General features: G+C 42.0%; 2 protein-coding genes and 1 non-coding gene across 3 annotated transcripts; 1 reads left to right on the plus strand and 2 right to left on the minus strand.

Annotated features, from left to right (window-relative positions):
- Nucleotides 1–3,142: 3,142 nt before the first annotated feature.
- Nucleotides 3,143–3,602, minus strand: H2AC11 (H2A clustered histone 11). The gene has a single exon (XM_069563761.1). It carries the CDS (start codon nucleotides 3,593–3,595, stop codon nucleotides 3,203–3,205), a length of 393 nt encoding a protein of 130 aa, XP_069419862.1. The 5' UTR covers nucleotides 3,596–3,602; the 3' UTR covers nucleotides 3,143–3,202.
- A 290-nt stretch (nucleotides 3,603–3,892) lies between these two features.
- Nucleotides 3,893–4,345, plus strand: LOC138425045 (histone H2B type 1-J). Its single transcript, XM_069562631.1, has one exon. The coding sequence runs from the start codon at nucleotides 3,915–3,917 to the stop codon at nucleotides 4,293–4,295; it is 381 nt and encodes a 126-aa protein (XP_069418732.1). The 5' UTR covers nucleotides 3,893–3,914; the 3' UTR covers nucleotides 4,296–4,345.
- Nucleotides 4,346–14,641: 10,296 nt separating this feature from the next.
- TRNAS-GCU (transfer RNA serine (anticodon GCU)) lies at nucleotides 14,642–14,723 on the minus strand. The gene has a single exon. It is a non-coding gene; the product is annotated as a tRNA-Ser (tRNA).
- Nucleotides 14,724–17,290: the final 2,567 nt, after the last annotated feature.

Consider the following 17,290-nt stretch of genomic DNA (forward strand, 5'->3'; position numbering starts at 1 on the left):
ATATTCTTGATCTTAAAGTTGATCTTTATCTTCTCATCTCAAAATGAATAGATGCCCAAACTGTCTGTAATGGAGCAGAAAGAAAGAAAGGAAAGAAAGAAAGGAAAGAAAGGAAAGAAAGAAAGGAAAGAAAGAAAGAAAGAAAGGAAGAAAGGAAGAAAGGAAGAAAGAAAGAAAAAGAAAGAGAAAAAGAAAGAAAGAAAGAAAGAAAAAGGAAGAAAGAAAGAAAGAGAAAGAAAGAAAAAGAAAGAAAGAAAGAAAGAAAGAAAGTGAAGTTGCTCAGTCATGTCCGACTCTTTGTGACCCCATGGACACCATGGCTCCTCCGTCCATGGGGTTTTCTAGGCAAGAGTACTGGAGTGGGTTGCCATTTCCTTCTCCAGGAAACTTCCTGACCCAGGGATGAAACCCAGGGCTCCCACATTGTAGACAGACGCTTTACCATCTGAGCCACCGCATAAATACTTACAAATATAAGGAAAAAAATGTTTAACTACATTATCAACCCAGAACTTTGGATTTGAAATAAAAAACAAAAACAAAAACAAAAACACAAAACTTTAAGTTATTGCAATGGTGGAGGTCCTCATCGACTGTGGTCCTCCAGGCTCCTCTTCAGGGCATTTTCCAGGCAAGCATACTGGAGTGGGTTGACATTTCCTTCTTCAGGGGATCTTCCTGACCCACTCAGGGATCGAACCTGAGTCTCCTGCATCTTACACTGCAGGTGGATTCTTTGCACCTGAGCCATTGGGGCAGCCTGTATTGTAATGAAAGAGCTTTAATTTACTTTAAAACTTTTGTTTACAAATATTTTCTGTGCATCATTTATAAATATAAGGTTGAGTTCAGATTTTTTACTAATACAGACAACAGTATAAATCAACAAAATATTAGTAGTTGGTGTTGAAGGATAGAATAGGCCACCCCAAGATACTCCATTTAGCACAAAGATTGATTTGCCCAACTGAAGTATTTGAGATGAAGCAGATCCAGGAAAGTCTTCTTGCCTTCCTTTGATTTTCCTAAAAGTTCGACACAAATTGACAAGAGATGTCCCTCCTCTCTACCAGGAAGGATAATTTTAATCCCAATAGACAATGGAGGAGGTATCAACTTAAATATGCCTAGGAGAATCTACTCTTGTTTCCCTGGTAACCTCCTCATAACTGACCTCCTCACATCTTCAACAGCAAATAGTATTTATGGTGGAGTTCTTTTTATTTTTTTGTGTCCATACCTCATAAGTTTGAGGGATCTTAATTCCCCAATAAGGGATTGAATTTGCGTTATCAGCAGTGAAAGCCTCCAGAGAACTCCTGGCCTTCTAAGGCACCTTGGGAGGTATTCATTTTTCCCTGGATTTCTTCCATGTTTACATGAGGTACACATGTTAAGAAACTTGTTTTTCTCTTTAGAATTTGTCTTTTATTACAAGACTTGTTATTTGAAAACTGGGTTTTGCCCCTTGGTGGGTATCGAACCAAAAGGTACAACCAAGCCAAAGATCAGAAGGAAGAAAGGATTTATTATTACAAAAAGCAACTAAAGAGAACACCAGGGATATTCCCAAAGCAGTTTCTCCCTGAACAGCAAAATTGGGGGTTTTAAGCCAAGGGAACATGCATAATCATAAAGGGTCTGGAGCAGAGGAGAAATCAGCATAGAACTGGGGCAAAGGTTGATTCAAGTTACCAGGGGCAAAATTATCGTTCTATCCTCCACCTAGGTGGGGTCTTTCCTGCAGAACTCAAAGACTTATCAGATTATCTATATGCCTTGAGGAACTAGAACTCTGTTTTATTGCTGAACTGTTATCTCTTTACTCGGAGAAGGCAAATGGCACCCCACTCCAATACTCTTGCCTGGAAAATCCCATGGATGGAGGAGCCTGGTTGGCTGCAGTCCATGGGGACGCAAAGAGTTGGGCACGACTGAGCGACTTCACTTTCACTTTTCACTTTCATGCATTGGAGAAGGAAATGGCAACCCACTCCAGTGTTCTTGCTTGGAGAATCCCAGGGGGGGAGCCTGGTGGGCTGCCGTCTATGGGGTCACACAGAGTCGCACACGACTGAAGTGACTTAGCAGTAGCAGTATCTCTTTACTGCTTTTCCTTTATTCCTGCATTCTCTTACTTCTCTTCAGATCAATTACTGAGACTGTTAAACGACAACCATTGCCACTAGGCTTATATAAAAAAATGATTTTAGCCAAAATGGCTCATGTCACAAAACCATTCCTGGGAAATTCTGGTGATCCAGTGGTTAGGATTCCACTCTTTCACTGTCGAGGGCCAGAGTTCAATTCCTGATCGAGGAATTAAGATCCCACAAACTGCAGGGCGACGCCAAAAAAAAAAAAGAGAGAGAGAGAGAGAGGGAGAAAGCCATTCCTGGTTCTTTCTGGGTAACCCCTAACCCATCTGCTTACAGGCTCTCTGTCAAAAACTCACAAGGGTGCGGAAAAGTAACTCCCCTCCCCCCTACAATTGGAAGACATAAACACAAACACAATGGAATAATGAATGAAATCACTTGGGTTACATAGCTCCTGAACAACCTGTTAAAAGTCAAACATTTTACTTTTTTGATAAGCCGTATCAGTGTCTAGGATTGTTAGATATTGTCAACATTTATTCCAATAAGTCTTACTTATGTTAATACGTAAGGGTCTCCTGGCTCAGAGAGTAAAGCGTCTGCCTACAATGCAGGAGACCCGGGTTCAATCCTTGGGTCGGGAAGATCTCCTGGAGAAGGAAATGGTAACCCATTCCAGTATTCTTGCCTGGAAAATCCCATGGACCGAGAAGCCTAGTAGGCTACAGGCCATGGGGTCGCAGAGTCGGACACGACTGAGCGACTTCAATTCACTCTACTTCATGTTAATACCAGAATTTTAAACATACAATAGGATGGGTGAGATAAGTGCTAAAAAATTCGACGTAGGAAGAAGCAATTTTAGTGAAAAAAAAAAAAAAAGTTGAAAAAGAATGAGCTAAACTGACCAAATTTTACACTAAGGGTTTTTGACCTGTAATCCATATATGCCACTATATGAAGCCAAAAGTTTTCCTACTAAGTTTTGTATTTTTCTGTCATCCAACATTATTAACAAATGTCAAGCTCTTTTACTGAAACTATGGGTGGCCCTGAAAAGAGCCTTTGGTTTGGACTCCGAGGAGTTACTATACTCCAGGCAACTACTTGCCCTTGGCCTTGTGGTGGCTCTCGGTCTTCTTGGGCAGCAGCACCGCCTGGATGTTGGGCAGGACGCCGCCCTGAGCGATGGTGACTTTGCCCAGCAGCTTGTTCAGCTCCTCGTCGTTGCGGATGGCCAGCTGCAGGTGACGCGGGATGATACGGGTCTTCTTGTTGTCCCGGGCCGCGTTGCCCGCCAGCTCCAGAATCTCGGCCGTGAGGTACTCCAGCACCGCCGCCAGGTACACTGGCGCGCCGGCCCCGACCCGCTCGGCATAGTTACCCTTGCGGAGCAGCCGGTGAACACGGCCCACAGGGAACTGGAGCCCAGCTCGCGAGGAGCGTGTCTTGGCTTTGGCACGAGCCTTGCCGCCTTGTTTACCTCGCCCAGACATTATAAGTCTAAGTTCACCCCAAACGGCTACCGAAAGAGTGAAATTACAAGGGTAGCATTTCTTTTATAACCCTCATTAGGCGCGAAAAGAAGGCATGTCATTGGTTAGGATTGTGGCTTCATTTTAGCCAATGGGAATGCGAATTGGTATTCTTGCGTTCTAATTGGGCAGAACTAATTTCTGACGTCTTCTGGAACAGCCATCAATAAGACTGAGACGTTAACGTATCACCTTATTTGCATAAGAGCTTGTATATAAAAAGGAGTCATCGTATCTTCTGTGTGTTCTTCCCTTGAACTTGTTTAACCTGTTATTCGTCATGCCTGAACCGGCTAAATCTGCTCCGGCCCCGAAGAAGGGCTCCAAGAAGGCGGTGACCAAGGCTCAGAAAAAGGACGGCAAGAAGCGCAAGCGCAGCCGCAAGGAGAGCTACTCTATCTACGTGTACAAGGTGCTGAAGCAAGTCCACCCGGACACCGGCATTTCGTCCAAGGCCATGGGTATCATGAACTCCTTTGTAAACGACATTTTCGAGCGCATCGCGGGCGAGGCATCGCGCCTGGCGCATTACAACAAGCGCTCGACCATCACATCCAGGGAGATCCAGACGGCCGTGCGCCTGCTGCTGCCCGGGGAGCTGGCTAAGCATGCGGTGTCCGAGGGCACCAAGGCTGTCACCAAGTACACTAGTGCCAAGTAAACTGTGAGTCGGTTGCAAACGATTCTAACGGCTCTTTTAAGAGCCACCCATGTCCTCAGAGAAAGAGCTGATGCTTATTCTCCTTCTGCCCTGGGTCTTTGTAATTCTTTTACAGTATGTGATCTGGGAAGTAGAGCAGTTCCTGAACAGTCTTAGGAGTTTTTGTCACAGTAAGCTCGCGATCCACTAACATAACGTTGCCTGACCCTGGCAAAGCTCTGAAGTTCCTTGTGTAACCTTGGCTCTGATCTTTACTGTTTGTTACTCAGGAATTTCCTGCATGTAAGAGCTTTGCTACTCGTTCTGATAGCCATTAGGGTTAAGTAAGAGAGAACTTCAGTTCATGACACAAATACTTCCTAGTCGCCGGTCTGGGACAAGGAGTTTTGAGTCCTGCCTGGGTGCAGAGGTTAGGCGGGAAGTTTAAATTTGGCGGGTGAGCGCCAGCCCTTCCTCCCAGGTCCTGATTTGTTGCCGGCATCGGGGGAGGAACCACTGGTTTCCGAGCGCGGGACAAACCGACTAACTGCCGCCCAGCCCAGGCACTCACAAGCTCCTTGAATAAACATTTTCGGCTAGTTCATCCTGCTTTTCATTTTTCCGTCTTAGCTCTTAGTCCCTTTCGAGAATAAGATGTATCACTTCCTCTCGAAATGTTCGTTGGAGAGTAAGGAACCTGATGGATATTTTCAGACTGAGAAATACTATCGCTTTGCTTCTAATTAGGATACTACTTTCCTTTTGCCCTATATTCATAAAATAGGAAACAGCAAGAGATGAAACACGACTTTTGCGGTTCAATGAACGCAGAGAAACTTGAGGCCTTTTGTCTCAGACTTTCCTCTAAAACAAAGATCAGTTTCTATTGTAACATTCCTTTGGTTGGTATTTTAAATCCTATTTTGACTTTGCCTAGAACCAGTGAAGAGGACCAGCGTTATTCAGGTTGTCACAAAAGAGAACGAGGCACACCCACAATGCTTCTCTAAATTATTGTTCAAAATTATGTGTCCCTTTGGGGTAAAAAGCCATGATTTATAAACCATTTGGACAAGTCCACCATGGCTGTTCATTTTGTTGTTTGGTTTTTGTTTTTTGGTTTAGGTGGTAATTTTCAATGAAATTACCTAATTTATCTAAAATGGATCTAAAGTTAGCATAGTAATAAAGCCTAAAAGCAATTAATGTTTTGTTAAATCCACTATCAGAGGTACTCTTCCCCTTGTGGTTGACCCAAAACCATACCCATGTTTCAACCCGCAGTTTTGAGTTTTGCCTGTCCAACATTTCCTCCCATTTTTGAGCTTTTCCTTAACAGCTTATCCAGCATTTGGAAACTGCCTCCATAATGTCTCATATATTGATCTCTGAGAGACAGCAGTAAGCAGCCTTAAAGAGACATCTTAGTTCCCTGCCCAGGAATCAGAAGTGTGTTCAGTTCAGTTCAGTTGCTCAGTTGTGTCTGACTCTGCAACCAAATGGATGCCAGGCTTCCCTGTCCATCAGCAACTCCCAGGGCTTGCTCAAACTCAGGTCCATCGAATCAGTGATGCCATCCAACCATCTTATCCTCTGTCATCCCCTTCTCCTCCTGCCTTCCATCTCGCCCAGCATCAGGGTCTCTTCTAAGGAGTCAGTTCTTCACATCAGGGGGCCGAAGTATTGGAGTTACAGCTTCAGTATCAGTCCTTCCAATGAATATTCAGGACTGATTTCCTTTAGGATAGACCGTTTGGATCTCCTTGCAGTCCAAGGGACTCTCAAGAGTCTTCTCCAACACCACAACTTAAAGGCATCAATTCTTTGGCACTCAGCTTTCTTTATGGTCCAACTCTCATGTCCATACATGACCACTGGAAAAACCATAGCCTTGACTAAACTGACCTTTGTTGGCAAAGTAATGTCTCTGCTTTTTAATATGCTGTCTAGATTGGTCACAACTTTTCTTCCAAGAAGCAAGCATCTTTTAATTTCATGGCAGCAGTCACCATCTGCAGTGATTTTGGAGCTCAAAAATAAAGTCTCTCCTGTTTAAAGTCTATCCCAATAAAGTCTCTCCTGTTTCCATTGTTTACCCATTTACTTGCCGTCAAGTGATAGGACTGGATACCATGATTTTAGTTTTTTGAACGTTGAGATTTAAGCCAGATTTTTCACTTTCCTCTTTCACCTTCATCAAGAGGCTTTTTAGTTTATCTTCGCTTTCTGCCATAAGAGTGGTGTATATTTGCAAATATGCATATCTGCATATTTGAGATTATTGACGTTTGTCCCAGCAACCTTGATTCCAGCTTGTGCTTTATTCAGCCTGGCATTTCGCATGATTCACTCTGCATATTAGTTAAATAAGCATGGTGACAATATACGGCCTTGATGTACTCCTTTCCCAATTTGGAACCAGTCTGTTGTTCCATGTCCAGATCTAACTGTTGCTTCTTGACCTGCATACAGATTTCTCAGAGGGCAGGTAAGGTGGTCTGGTATTACTATCTCTTTAAGAATTTTCCACAGCTTGTTATGATCTACACAGTCAAAGGCTTTGGTGTAGTCAATAAATCAGAAGTAGATGTTTTTCTGGAACTCTCTTGCTGATCCAACAGATATTGGCAATTTGATCTCTGGTTCCTTTGCTTTTTCTAAATCCAGCTTGAACACCTAGAAGTTCTCAGTTCACCTACAGTTGAAACCTGGCTTGGAGAATTTTGAGCATTCCTTTACTAGCATATGAGATGAGTGCAATTGTGCGGTAGTTTGAACATTCTTTGAAATTGCCTTTCTTTGGGATTGGAATGAAAACTGACCTTTTCCAGTATGTGGCCACTGCTGAGATTTCCAAATTTGCTGGCATATTGAGTGCAGCACTTTCACAGCATCATCTTTCAGGATTTGAAATAGCTCCACTGGAATGCCATCACCTCTACTAGCTTTGTTCATAGTGATGCTTCCTAATGCCCACTTGACTTTGCATTCTAGGATGTCTGGCTCTAGTCCAGTGATCACACCATCATGGTTATCTAGGTCGTGAAGATCTTTTTTGTATAGTTCTTCTGTGTATTCTTGCCACCTCATCTTAATATCTTCTGCTTCTGTTAGGACCATATCATTTCTGTCCTTTATCGTGCCTATCTTTGCATGAAATGTTCCCTTGGTATCTCTAATTTTCTTGAAGAGATCTCTAGTCTTTCCCATTCTGTTGTTTCCCTCTATTTCTTTGCATTGATCGCTGAAGAAGGCTTTCTTATCTCTCCTTGCTATTCTTTGGAACTCTGCATTCAGATGCTTATATCTTTCCTTTTCTCCTTTGCCTTTCACTTCTCTTCTTTTCCCAGCTATTTGTAAGGCCTCCTCAGACAACCATTTATTTTTCTTGGGGATGATCTTGATCACTGCCTCCTGTCCAGTGTTGCAAACCTTTGTCCATAATTCTTCAAGCACTCTGTCTATTAGATCTAATCCCTTGAATCTATTTGTCACTTTCACTGTATAATCGTAAGGGATTTGATTTAGGTCATACCTGAATGGTCTAGTGGTTTTCCCTACTTTCTTCAATTTAAGTAGGAATTTTGCAACAAGGAGTTCATGATATGAGCCACAGTCAGCTCCCAATCTTGTTTTTGCTGACGGCATGGAGCATCTCCATCTTTGGCTGCAAGTAATATAATCAATCTGATTTTGATATTGACCATCTGGTGATGTCCATGTGTAGAGTCATCTCTTGTGTTGTTGGAAGAGGGTGTTTGCTAAAATCAGGGCATTCTCTTGGCAAAACTGTTAGACTTTGCCCTGCTTCATTTTGTACTCCAAGGCCAAATTTGCCTGTTACCCCAGGTATCTCTTGACTTCCTACTTTTGCATTCCAGTCCACTATGATAAAAAGGTTATCGTTTGAGGAGAGTTAGTTCTAGAAGGTCTTGTAGGTCTTCATAGAACTGTTCAACTTCAGCTTTTTCAGCATTAGTGGTTGGGGCATAGACTGGATTACTGTGATATTGAATGGTTTGCCTTGGAAATGAATAGAGATCATTCTGTCATTTTTGAGATTGCACCCAAGAACTGCATTACAGATTCTTGTTGACTATGAGGGCTACTCCATTTCTTCTAAGGGATACTTGCCCATAGTAGTCGATACAATGGTCATCTGAGTTAAATTTGCTCATTTCAGTCCATTGTATTGATTCCTAAAATGTTGATGTTCACTCGCCATCTCTTGTTTGAACACTTCAAATTTATCTTGATTCATGGACCTAACCTTCCAGGTTCCTATGCAGTATTGCTCTTTACAGCATCAGGCTTTACTTCCATCACCAGTCACACCCACAACTGGGCACTGTTTTTGCTTTGGCTCCATCTCTTCATTCTTTCTGAAGTTAGTTCTCCACTCTTCTCCAGTAGCATATTGGGCATCTACCAACCTGGGGAATTCATCTTTCAGTGTCATATCTTTTTGCCTTTTCATACTGTTATTGAGGTTCTCAAGGGAAGAATACTGAAGTGGTTTGTCATTCCCTTCTCCAGTGGGCCACGTTTTGTCAGAACTCTCCACCATGACCTGTCTGTCTTGGGTGGCCCTACATGACATGGTTCATAGTTTCACTGAGTTAGACAAGGCTGTGGTCCATGTGATCAGTTTGATTAGTTTTTTGTGATTGTGGTTTTCATTCTGTCTGCCCTCTGAGGGATAAGGATAAGAGGCTTATAGAAGCTTCCTGATGGGAGAAACTGACTGTGGGGGAAACTGGGTCTTGTTCTGATGGGTGTGGCCATGCTCAGTAAATCTTTAATCCAGACCTGGGTAACTTGGATGAAAACCAGAAATCCACCAGGGGCTAGAGGCTAGAAGCAAAGTTCTTCTGGTTCTTGCCCTATTTAAAAAATTTATTTCTCTAAGAGGCAAAAACTTTAAAAACAGTTTATTATTATTTACTATTTATTAAATTTATTATTTAGAGACACAGCATAAGTGGGAGAGCACACTGAGAAACAGTTTGTCTTTTTTTTTAAAGACAAAAACGAGATAGAAACACCCACCCAGAGAGAAAGGGTGTGGGTATCCTCCCTGATGAGGAGTGTAGTAAAGAGGCAGTTAATTTATATAGGGCAGTTCTTTCAGGTCTTTGTTTACCTTTGGCCAATTACGTTGATTCTAATCCCACATCTGACCTGTTCTAGGACATGCCTCAACATGAGCTTACATCTTTTCTTCAAGATGGATTCCACCACTGAGGCCTGTGGAAAGTTTGTCATCAGCTGTTATGGGATGGCACTCCCTCCCTTTTGACCCCACCCCCACCCACAAGGCGTGTTTATGTGCAGGGAGGTCTCCCTAACCTCCTGAGTGATCATCTTATCTCTTTACTCCAGCATCTAATGGAATGCAAATCAGAAAAATCATTGTAAAAAAATAAAATATTTGAGGCAGTTGAAGTTTTTTTTCTAGTACTAGTTATTGGATGATGTTACAAATCATTTAAAATTTTTCTTTGGAGAGAAAATCTTGTATTTTGTTTAATTCTGTATCTGTTGGGATGTTTGAAATATTCATGATTGAAACATGTTTATGATTTCTTTACACTGTAACCTTCTCCCACAGTGTACCTGGTGGGTGGATAAAGAAACAACACAAGGAATGTTGGTTAATTGTTGAAGCTTTGCCTGATGGGCACTTGGAAGTACCTCGTTCTCTTGTCAACTTCTGTGTATATTTCAATGTGTCCCTTCCCTGCCTCCCTTCCCCTTTCCCTGAAAAATGTTTCTTTAAAAAGCTGGCCCAATTAACGAACATAATTCTCTTCCAGTCAATAAGGAGTGATAATCAGAGGAATCAAATGTTGGTGAAGAGAAATTCTGGAGACTAAACTGAGGAAACCAGGAGAGGTGCGGTTTGCACAGGGGAGTTCATAGCAGCGGTGGTCCCCTTCTTCCAGCGTACAGGCTCGACAATCAAGAAACGCTGTCGCCATCTTGTGGCCCTTTAAGATAATACAGTTAATATTTTATTCTGTGGTTTCTGTTAGGCGGTCCATTGCTAGACTTTAATAACTGTGTATGTAAAAATACAAGGAACAATACTACTTCAAACACAATTCTCATCTGACCAAGTCCTCTCATCAATAACAAAGAACCACGTTATTAGTTTCTTATGTTCCTGTCTGGAATTTCTTTATACAAACGCAAATATATAAATGTGGATTCTCTATGTCCCCTTTAACTCAAATGGCCAATGGCTATATTCCTCTCAAGTTCTGCCCCTGATTTTCTCATTATCTAGCTTGGAATACTTTCCTATTAGTAAGTAGAGTAGCTAAGACTTCTCAGCAGGTGCACTTGAACCAGTGACCTGAGGAGGGTAATCAGAGGCCAAAGCTGTTATTACACTGGCTGCATCTTCCCTGAAAAGAAGCCTGATGCTCATTTGAGAGGAAGCATGGGTCTCTTGACAAGCTGCTCAGGAGCTGAACCTGGTCAGGAGAGTTGTGGGGTGGCTAAATTCATGTTCCCTTCCTGGAATGGGACCACTGTGCTTTGTAAGGAAGGGACATTGAAGTCCTAACACAGGTATTTGTCCTGTTGGTGAGGCATTCTTTGAATGTCATCTTTCTATCTGAGCCACCCCAAGCAAATTTCCAGTTCCTACTTACTGTTCTTCATAATATGTATCAAGATCTGACATGCTGTATACTTTACTTATCCTCACCATACCATCCTCTTCACCAGAATGTAAGTCAACTGAGAGCTGAATTTCTCTGTTTTAGTCTACTTTGATCATGATTGTATCCCCCAGCTTCTAGAACAGTGGGTGGCACACAGTATATCTCTAAATAAATGGATGGAGTAATATTCTCCCCTTTTGTTATGGGAGACCTCAAAGACTTTTCTTTCTTGGGTGGATGATTCAGCGGAAAAACAAAACAAATTGTCTCCACTTCCTGCCATTCTCCGAGTGCTTCTTCTGGCTGAACTTCCAGTTTTCTTCCCCTGCAAAAAAAAAAAAAAAAAAAACAACAACAACAAACCTTAGGTTTTGTTAAAAATTCAGGTTTCTCCTTCTTCATGAATTTTGCTTATTAATGATTACTATTACATACATTATTTTATTTTTATATGCCCAAAAAAAGGGAAATGTCATATTGAGTTACTTCAAGATATTCTGTCTTCTCTGAATCTCCATTCTGTCAGGAAAGACATGCACCCTTGCTGGCTTCAGGGTTTCAATTAACAAGAAATGACAAATCCACCTTTCTTCAGAGTACTGTTTACTGGACTGTTTCTCTCAGAAAAGAAACACCACCAGTGTCTAAGGAATCCTCCACATGGGTCAACAAGACTTCCATTTTACCCCTACAGTTAGAGGAACCCAACGTTAGAGGGTGGTGCTGTAGATGACATCCCATGCTCATCTAGCAGTAGAACTTGGTGGACTTTTGACTGAGGACAGTTGTGTTTGTCTTTGGCTAGTTTTTTTTTTTTTTTTCTTTCTTCACCAGCTCTCATTTTCTCCAAGTTTCTTACCTTCTGAAATTTCAGTCATCTTTTTTTCACTACCCATAGTCTCCTCCCTGGCCATATTAGATGGAGTATTCCATCTAGTCCAACCAATGAAGGAATGAATTACTTTGAATTTGTCTCCAGCCTAAACTCCTTCTTACTTTAAATCTGCACTTGTAAACAAATGACCTGAGATACTTTTTGAAATACGACCAAAAGGACCTGAGCAGTAATTGCCACTATCTGTTCATTGGAAGGACTGATGCTGAAGCTGAAACTCTAATACTTTGGCCACCTCATGTGAAGAGTTGATTCATTGGAAAAGACCCTGATGCTGGGAGGGGTTGGGGGCAGGAGGAGAAGGGGACGACAGAGGATGAGATGGCTGGATGGCATCACCGACTCTATGTACATGAGTTTGGGTGAACTCCGGGAGTTGGTGATGGATAGGGAGGCTTGGCGTGCTCGCAAAGAGTCGGACATGACTGAGTGACTGAACTGAACTGAACTGAACTGATTCAGGACTAGATCAGGGAAAGATAAAAAGTGAATCACTCACATTGTTTTATTGAGTCCAGTTTAACTTTTCATGAACACATATCATTATCCTCATTTAAGATGTGAAGCTGAGGCTCAGGGGAAATAGCTTCTTCAAGTCACATGGCTAACTGGCAAAGCCACTAGTGGAAAGCAGACTTTTATTTTTACTCTAAAATGCGTGTTCTTTCATCCACCTCATGTTCTCTCCACATTCCTTCTTCACATGTGCTTGCCAGTTCTCTTCATATATATTTACAGATTTGAGGATTTCTTCACCAGTTAAATACATATCCGAACTCCAAGGACTTGCCAAACCTTGTAGATTATTCCTGCACATTCTTTTCCTTTTCACTTATTTCTTCATCCATTCGTGGCAAATAGTACCGTAGAGGAAATGCTGTGTCACATATAGGCCACCTCTGACTTGAATAACTTCTGATTTCTGCACCTCTAGTTACACCATCTTGCAATCTTTCTGACACAGCTAAAGAAATGTGATTCAAAACTCAGCACAGGGAGAGGAGAAAAGAAGTACTAAAAGGGACAGATTTCAGGGACAACAGATAAGTTCACTGTCTTGATTGGGGTCATGGTATGTGTATATATATGTCAAAATTCATTAAAATGTACCCTGTAAATATATGCAGTTCATCATATACCAGTTATACTTTAATAAAGCTATTTTTAAAATAAAAGTAAAAATTCATTTCTTGGGTCAAAATATAATAGGAAAAAGCAAAACTGCAATATATCTTTTTAAAGTTAGTTATGAAAAGCCTACAAGTAAGGAACAAGAACTCTAACTCACCAGTGGAAATGAATTAGAGCCTGGGAAGTACACCCAGGAAAATTTGTCTGATATCTATTCTGTGGCTTATGAGAGTCTCACCTTACGTATAGTCAAGGATATCACTTAGCAGGCCAAGAAGATTAAATGAGTACCTCAGGGAAAGAGGACACCCTTTCTTTCAGTTTGGGGTACTTTAGCTGCAACGTGGTAGAGTGAAAAACATGTGTGTCATGTCTATTACCACAAAGAACAAATTTTAATCTCCCAATGGGGTAAAATATGACTTTATTGTTGCTTTATGATACAACCTTCAATTCATTGAAAGTCTCACATGGAGTCCTGCAAGTCACTCTACCCAGACTTTCCCAACCATTTCCCCTACCAAATCCTGGGATTCTGACAGTCTCTAAATGATGCTTCTTTTCATGTGGCCTTTACACAGGGTGTCTTCATTTTCAAGTTCTCAGGGGCACAATTTGGAAATATCCAATCCAATCACTCTTCAGCAACCGATTCTTGGTTCCACCCTCAAGCAGCATACTGAATGTGGCCTCTTAGAAAGTGGTTTGTGTGGTTGTCATCTGAAACTAAGTTACCTCCAAATTCCTTTAACTCATGTTCTCATCTCTTCAGTTCTATCAGTTCAGTTCAGTTCAGTTCATTTCAGTCGCTCAGTCTTGTCCGACTCTTTGCGACCCCATGAATCGCAGCACACCATGCCTCCCTGTCCATCACCAACTCAGGGAGTTCACTCAGACTCACATCCATCGAGTCAGTGATGCCATCCAGCCATCTCATCCTCTGTCGTCCCCTTCTCCTCCTGCCCCCAATCCCTCCCAGCATCAGAGTCTTTTCCAATGAGTCAACTCTTCGCATGAGGTGGCCAAAGTACTGGAGTTTCAGCTTCACCATCAAGAAATCCCAGGGCTGATCTCCTTCAGAATGGGCTGGTTGGATCTCCTTGCAGTCCAAGGGACTCTCAAGAGTCTTCTCCAACATCACAGTTCAAAAGCATCAATTCTTCGGCGCTCAGCCTTCTTCACCATCCAACTCTCACATCCATACATGACCACTGGAAAAACCATAGCCTTGACTAGATGGACCTTAGTCAGCAAAGTAATGTCTCTGCTTCAGTGCTATACATTTCTTCAATTTTGGTCAGTAGATTTGTTCTTGAGAATCTAATTCAAATTCTGCCTTGATCTGCTTGTTCTGCTGACTGTATCTGTTGATAAACTTATTTTATTGCTCATTGGAGTAATAACTTTTTTAAAATGAGGGACTGGAGAGACCAGATTCCAGTTTCTACCAGCTTTGTCTGTCTTTTACTTATCTCTTCCTCCATTTCCCTGAAGGAACTCCATCAAATGACAATAGCCGAATCAACGGTCAAGGGAAACTAGGAAAATCCGCACATATCACTGTAACAGTTGTGAGTAGGGAAGTAAGAGCAGCCTTCTCGTACGTAGGTAAATTCAAACTCTGGATGTGGGTAGGTGATCTTCCCTTCTCCTTACTAAAAATGCCACGTCGACGAAGGTGGGATTCGAACCCACGCGTGCAGAGCACAATGGATTAGCAGTCCATCGCCTTAACCACTCGGCCACCTCGTCTTCACATTTCAGGTGCTTGGCAAGGTTTATTTCAGAGTTCATACTCGGGAACTCACTATTTCAGAGAGAAAGACGGTTAGGAGATGGCTGGGAGACGTGGAGGTGGCCCGTTTTCACACGAATGGACAAAGAACTGGATTGGAAAAACTGCGACGGGGGAAAAAAAAACAAAACCCAAGCTTAGCGCTCACAGGAGACTTGGTAGAAACACGTTTTTCGTTTTCTCCCGCTGCGGGCAGGGGGCACCTCAGCATCAAGTCCGAGTTTGCTGTCACTGTCTCGCGTCCGGGGAGCCTGGTCCAGCACCCCCAGAGCGCAGCCGAAAAGACTACAGGGAGCAGAGGTTCCCAAAACCAGTTCCCCTGGAGTCGTTGTCAGGGAAGCTGGCGAATGTGGACTCCTAACGCGGGGTTAATAAAATAATTTGGAAAATTATACGATGAACTCTGACTAGGGCTCAATTTCTATTCAATGTTATTGCCCCTTTTGCAGTACTTTAGGGTGAATTGTGTAGAAAAGAATCCTTAATTCTTGGGGTTCTCCTCTCGGATCATCCGCATCAGAGGAACCATTAACTCTGTTTTCCTTCCAAATACCCGTGTGTTTCTTGAATGGTTTCCTAGAGGAAATGTTTCCCAATTTTCATTTGCTCTTACAAGGGGTGCAGTGCTAAAAATGTTAAGTGACTCATTTTTTAAAATGAGTTGAAAAAATGTTTCTGGGAAAGAGTGAAAAAACCTATTTTAGCTGTTTTGGGGAGTTTTGATTGGTTTGGTTGTTTCATGGAATGAGTAACATACACATGAATGAACATGAGTACAGACTAATTATAATGAATCATAAATGCCTGAGAAAAGATGGTAATACTGAAGGTGAGCCTTGTGGTGAGAAATTTTCTAGAGGTTAGAAAAATGAGGATGTCCCAGACTGAGGAAGGGGTATGTTCAAAGGTGAGGAATACCAAGAAAACTGTTGGAAATCACTGTGGCTGGTGTGCTGAAGCACATGAGAGGCTGGTCAGGAAACATCAATAAATCTGAGAATGTAAGTTGGTCATGAAGATTTTTCTTGTGAAGATTAAGTAAATCAATCACAGGATGAACAACAGCAAACATGGAAGAAATCCTGTAGGAAGAGATTCCTGCTTCATTTTCATACTCATAGTGTGAGTGTTACCTAAAGGTGCATGGGGGAGGGGGGTGCGGTCTGGCAGCTTACTGCTCAAAAGCTACTAAACAGGCCAGGTTGGTGGAAAGGAAAGTTTGTTTTATTTCAGATGCTGGTAACTGAGCGTAGAGGTGGCAGACATGTGTCCACAGGCCGACTCCCCGCTCTTCCCCCACCACAAGCAGCGGATGAAAGCTTTTATAGACAGAGTCCTTGGTGGAGGAGCTACATGCAGAAACAGCACAGTCATCTCTAACAGTTACCTTGAAATTCATCATCAGTGGTCTGACCAGCATCATCCTGGTTGTTTTAGGTACAGTTACTCTTCAGTTCCAGGGTGCACTTGTTCCCATTTCTTTGCGGTCAGCTCTCAGAATTGTGGCAGCTCATATCCTGGGTACAGTCTGGCCATCACGTAGTTAACTTCTCCACCTGGTGTTTTGGTATCTATAAGACAGCTCACAGGACATGGCTCAGAATATTATCTATAGCCTTTGAGGAAAGGTCCTTAACTATGCTTAATGACTGCATTGTTATTATTTAGTCTCCTTTGTTTCAGCATTTGTCACTTCTCTGATTAAACTTATTATTCTTTGACTAAGTTTTCACAGGCAAAAGGCAGGCAGAAGACATGGAGAGGGGTGTGTGGGGCAACCATCATATGGTCCTACTCCATTTCATGAGGACACTACCTTAGGTTGCTCTAACATTTTCTTCAGTGAAAACCATCCTTAACTTGTCCCAGAGAACCAATCTCTCTTCTTGCTTGTAAAAGTCCTTTAGACAAAAAATAAAATTGGGGGGTGGGGCTGGGAGGAAGGGACAAGAGGTAGGGGACATACCTATGGCTGACTCATATAGATTATGGCAGAAACCAACACAGTATTGTAAAACAACTATCCTTCGAGTAGAAATAAATAAATTTAAAACATTTTTTGAAAAGTCCTTATATTTTAATGTAGGCTGCATTGTTCTGCCTGGATCTTCACCTCAATTTAACCCATATCCCTCCACCTTATTTTTCATGCTCAGTCAAATTCACTATTTTGTATCAAGAAAAATTTTATTTCCCCTTTCTTCCAACAAGACATCTTCCCTCATAGAGTCCTCTTGCCCTTTTTCATTTGAACCTGGATAAATTTTTTCATCCACCCTTGGTTCTCAGCTTGAAGCTTATTTTTTTTTTAAGTTAAAATGTTTAAATTAAAGTTAACCACACGTTTCAAAATCTCAAGTACTTCAGAAATATGTGTGTGTTAGAAAGTGGTTCTCTTCCCCCTTTGGTGGAGGCAAAGATTTTCAGTCATTTGGCTTTTTGTTTGTGTTGTTTTTGTTTTACCAGCATGTTTCCAAATATCATGCTATGGCAGAGACGGCTAGTTACCATCAGTATTTGTTCT

This window comes from Ovis canadensis, chromosome 20, assembly GCF_042477335.2.
Source record: "Ovis canadensis isolate MfBH-ARS-UI-01 breed Bighorn chromosome 20, ARS-UI_OviCan_v2, whole genome shotgun sequence".
Classification (NCBI taxonomy): Eukaryota; Metazoa; Chordata; class Mammalia; order Artiodactyla; family Bovidae; genus Ovis; species Ovis canadensis.

Coding starts and splice junctions, on each gene's coding strand:
- H2AC11 (XM_069563761.1), bottom strand. CDS start 3,595: ATGTCTGGGCGAGGTAAACAAGGCGGCAAGGCTCGTGCCAAAGCCAAG.
- LOC138425045 (XM_069562631.1), top strand. CDS start 3,915: ATGCCTGAACCGGCTAAATCTGCTCCGGCCCCGAAGAAGGGCTCCAAG.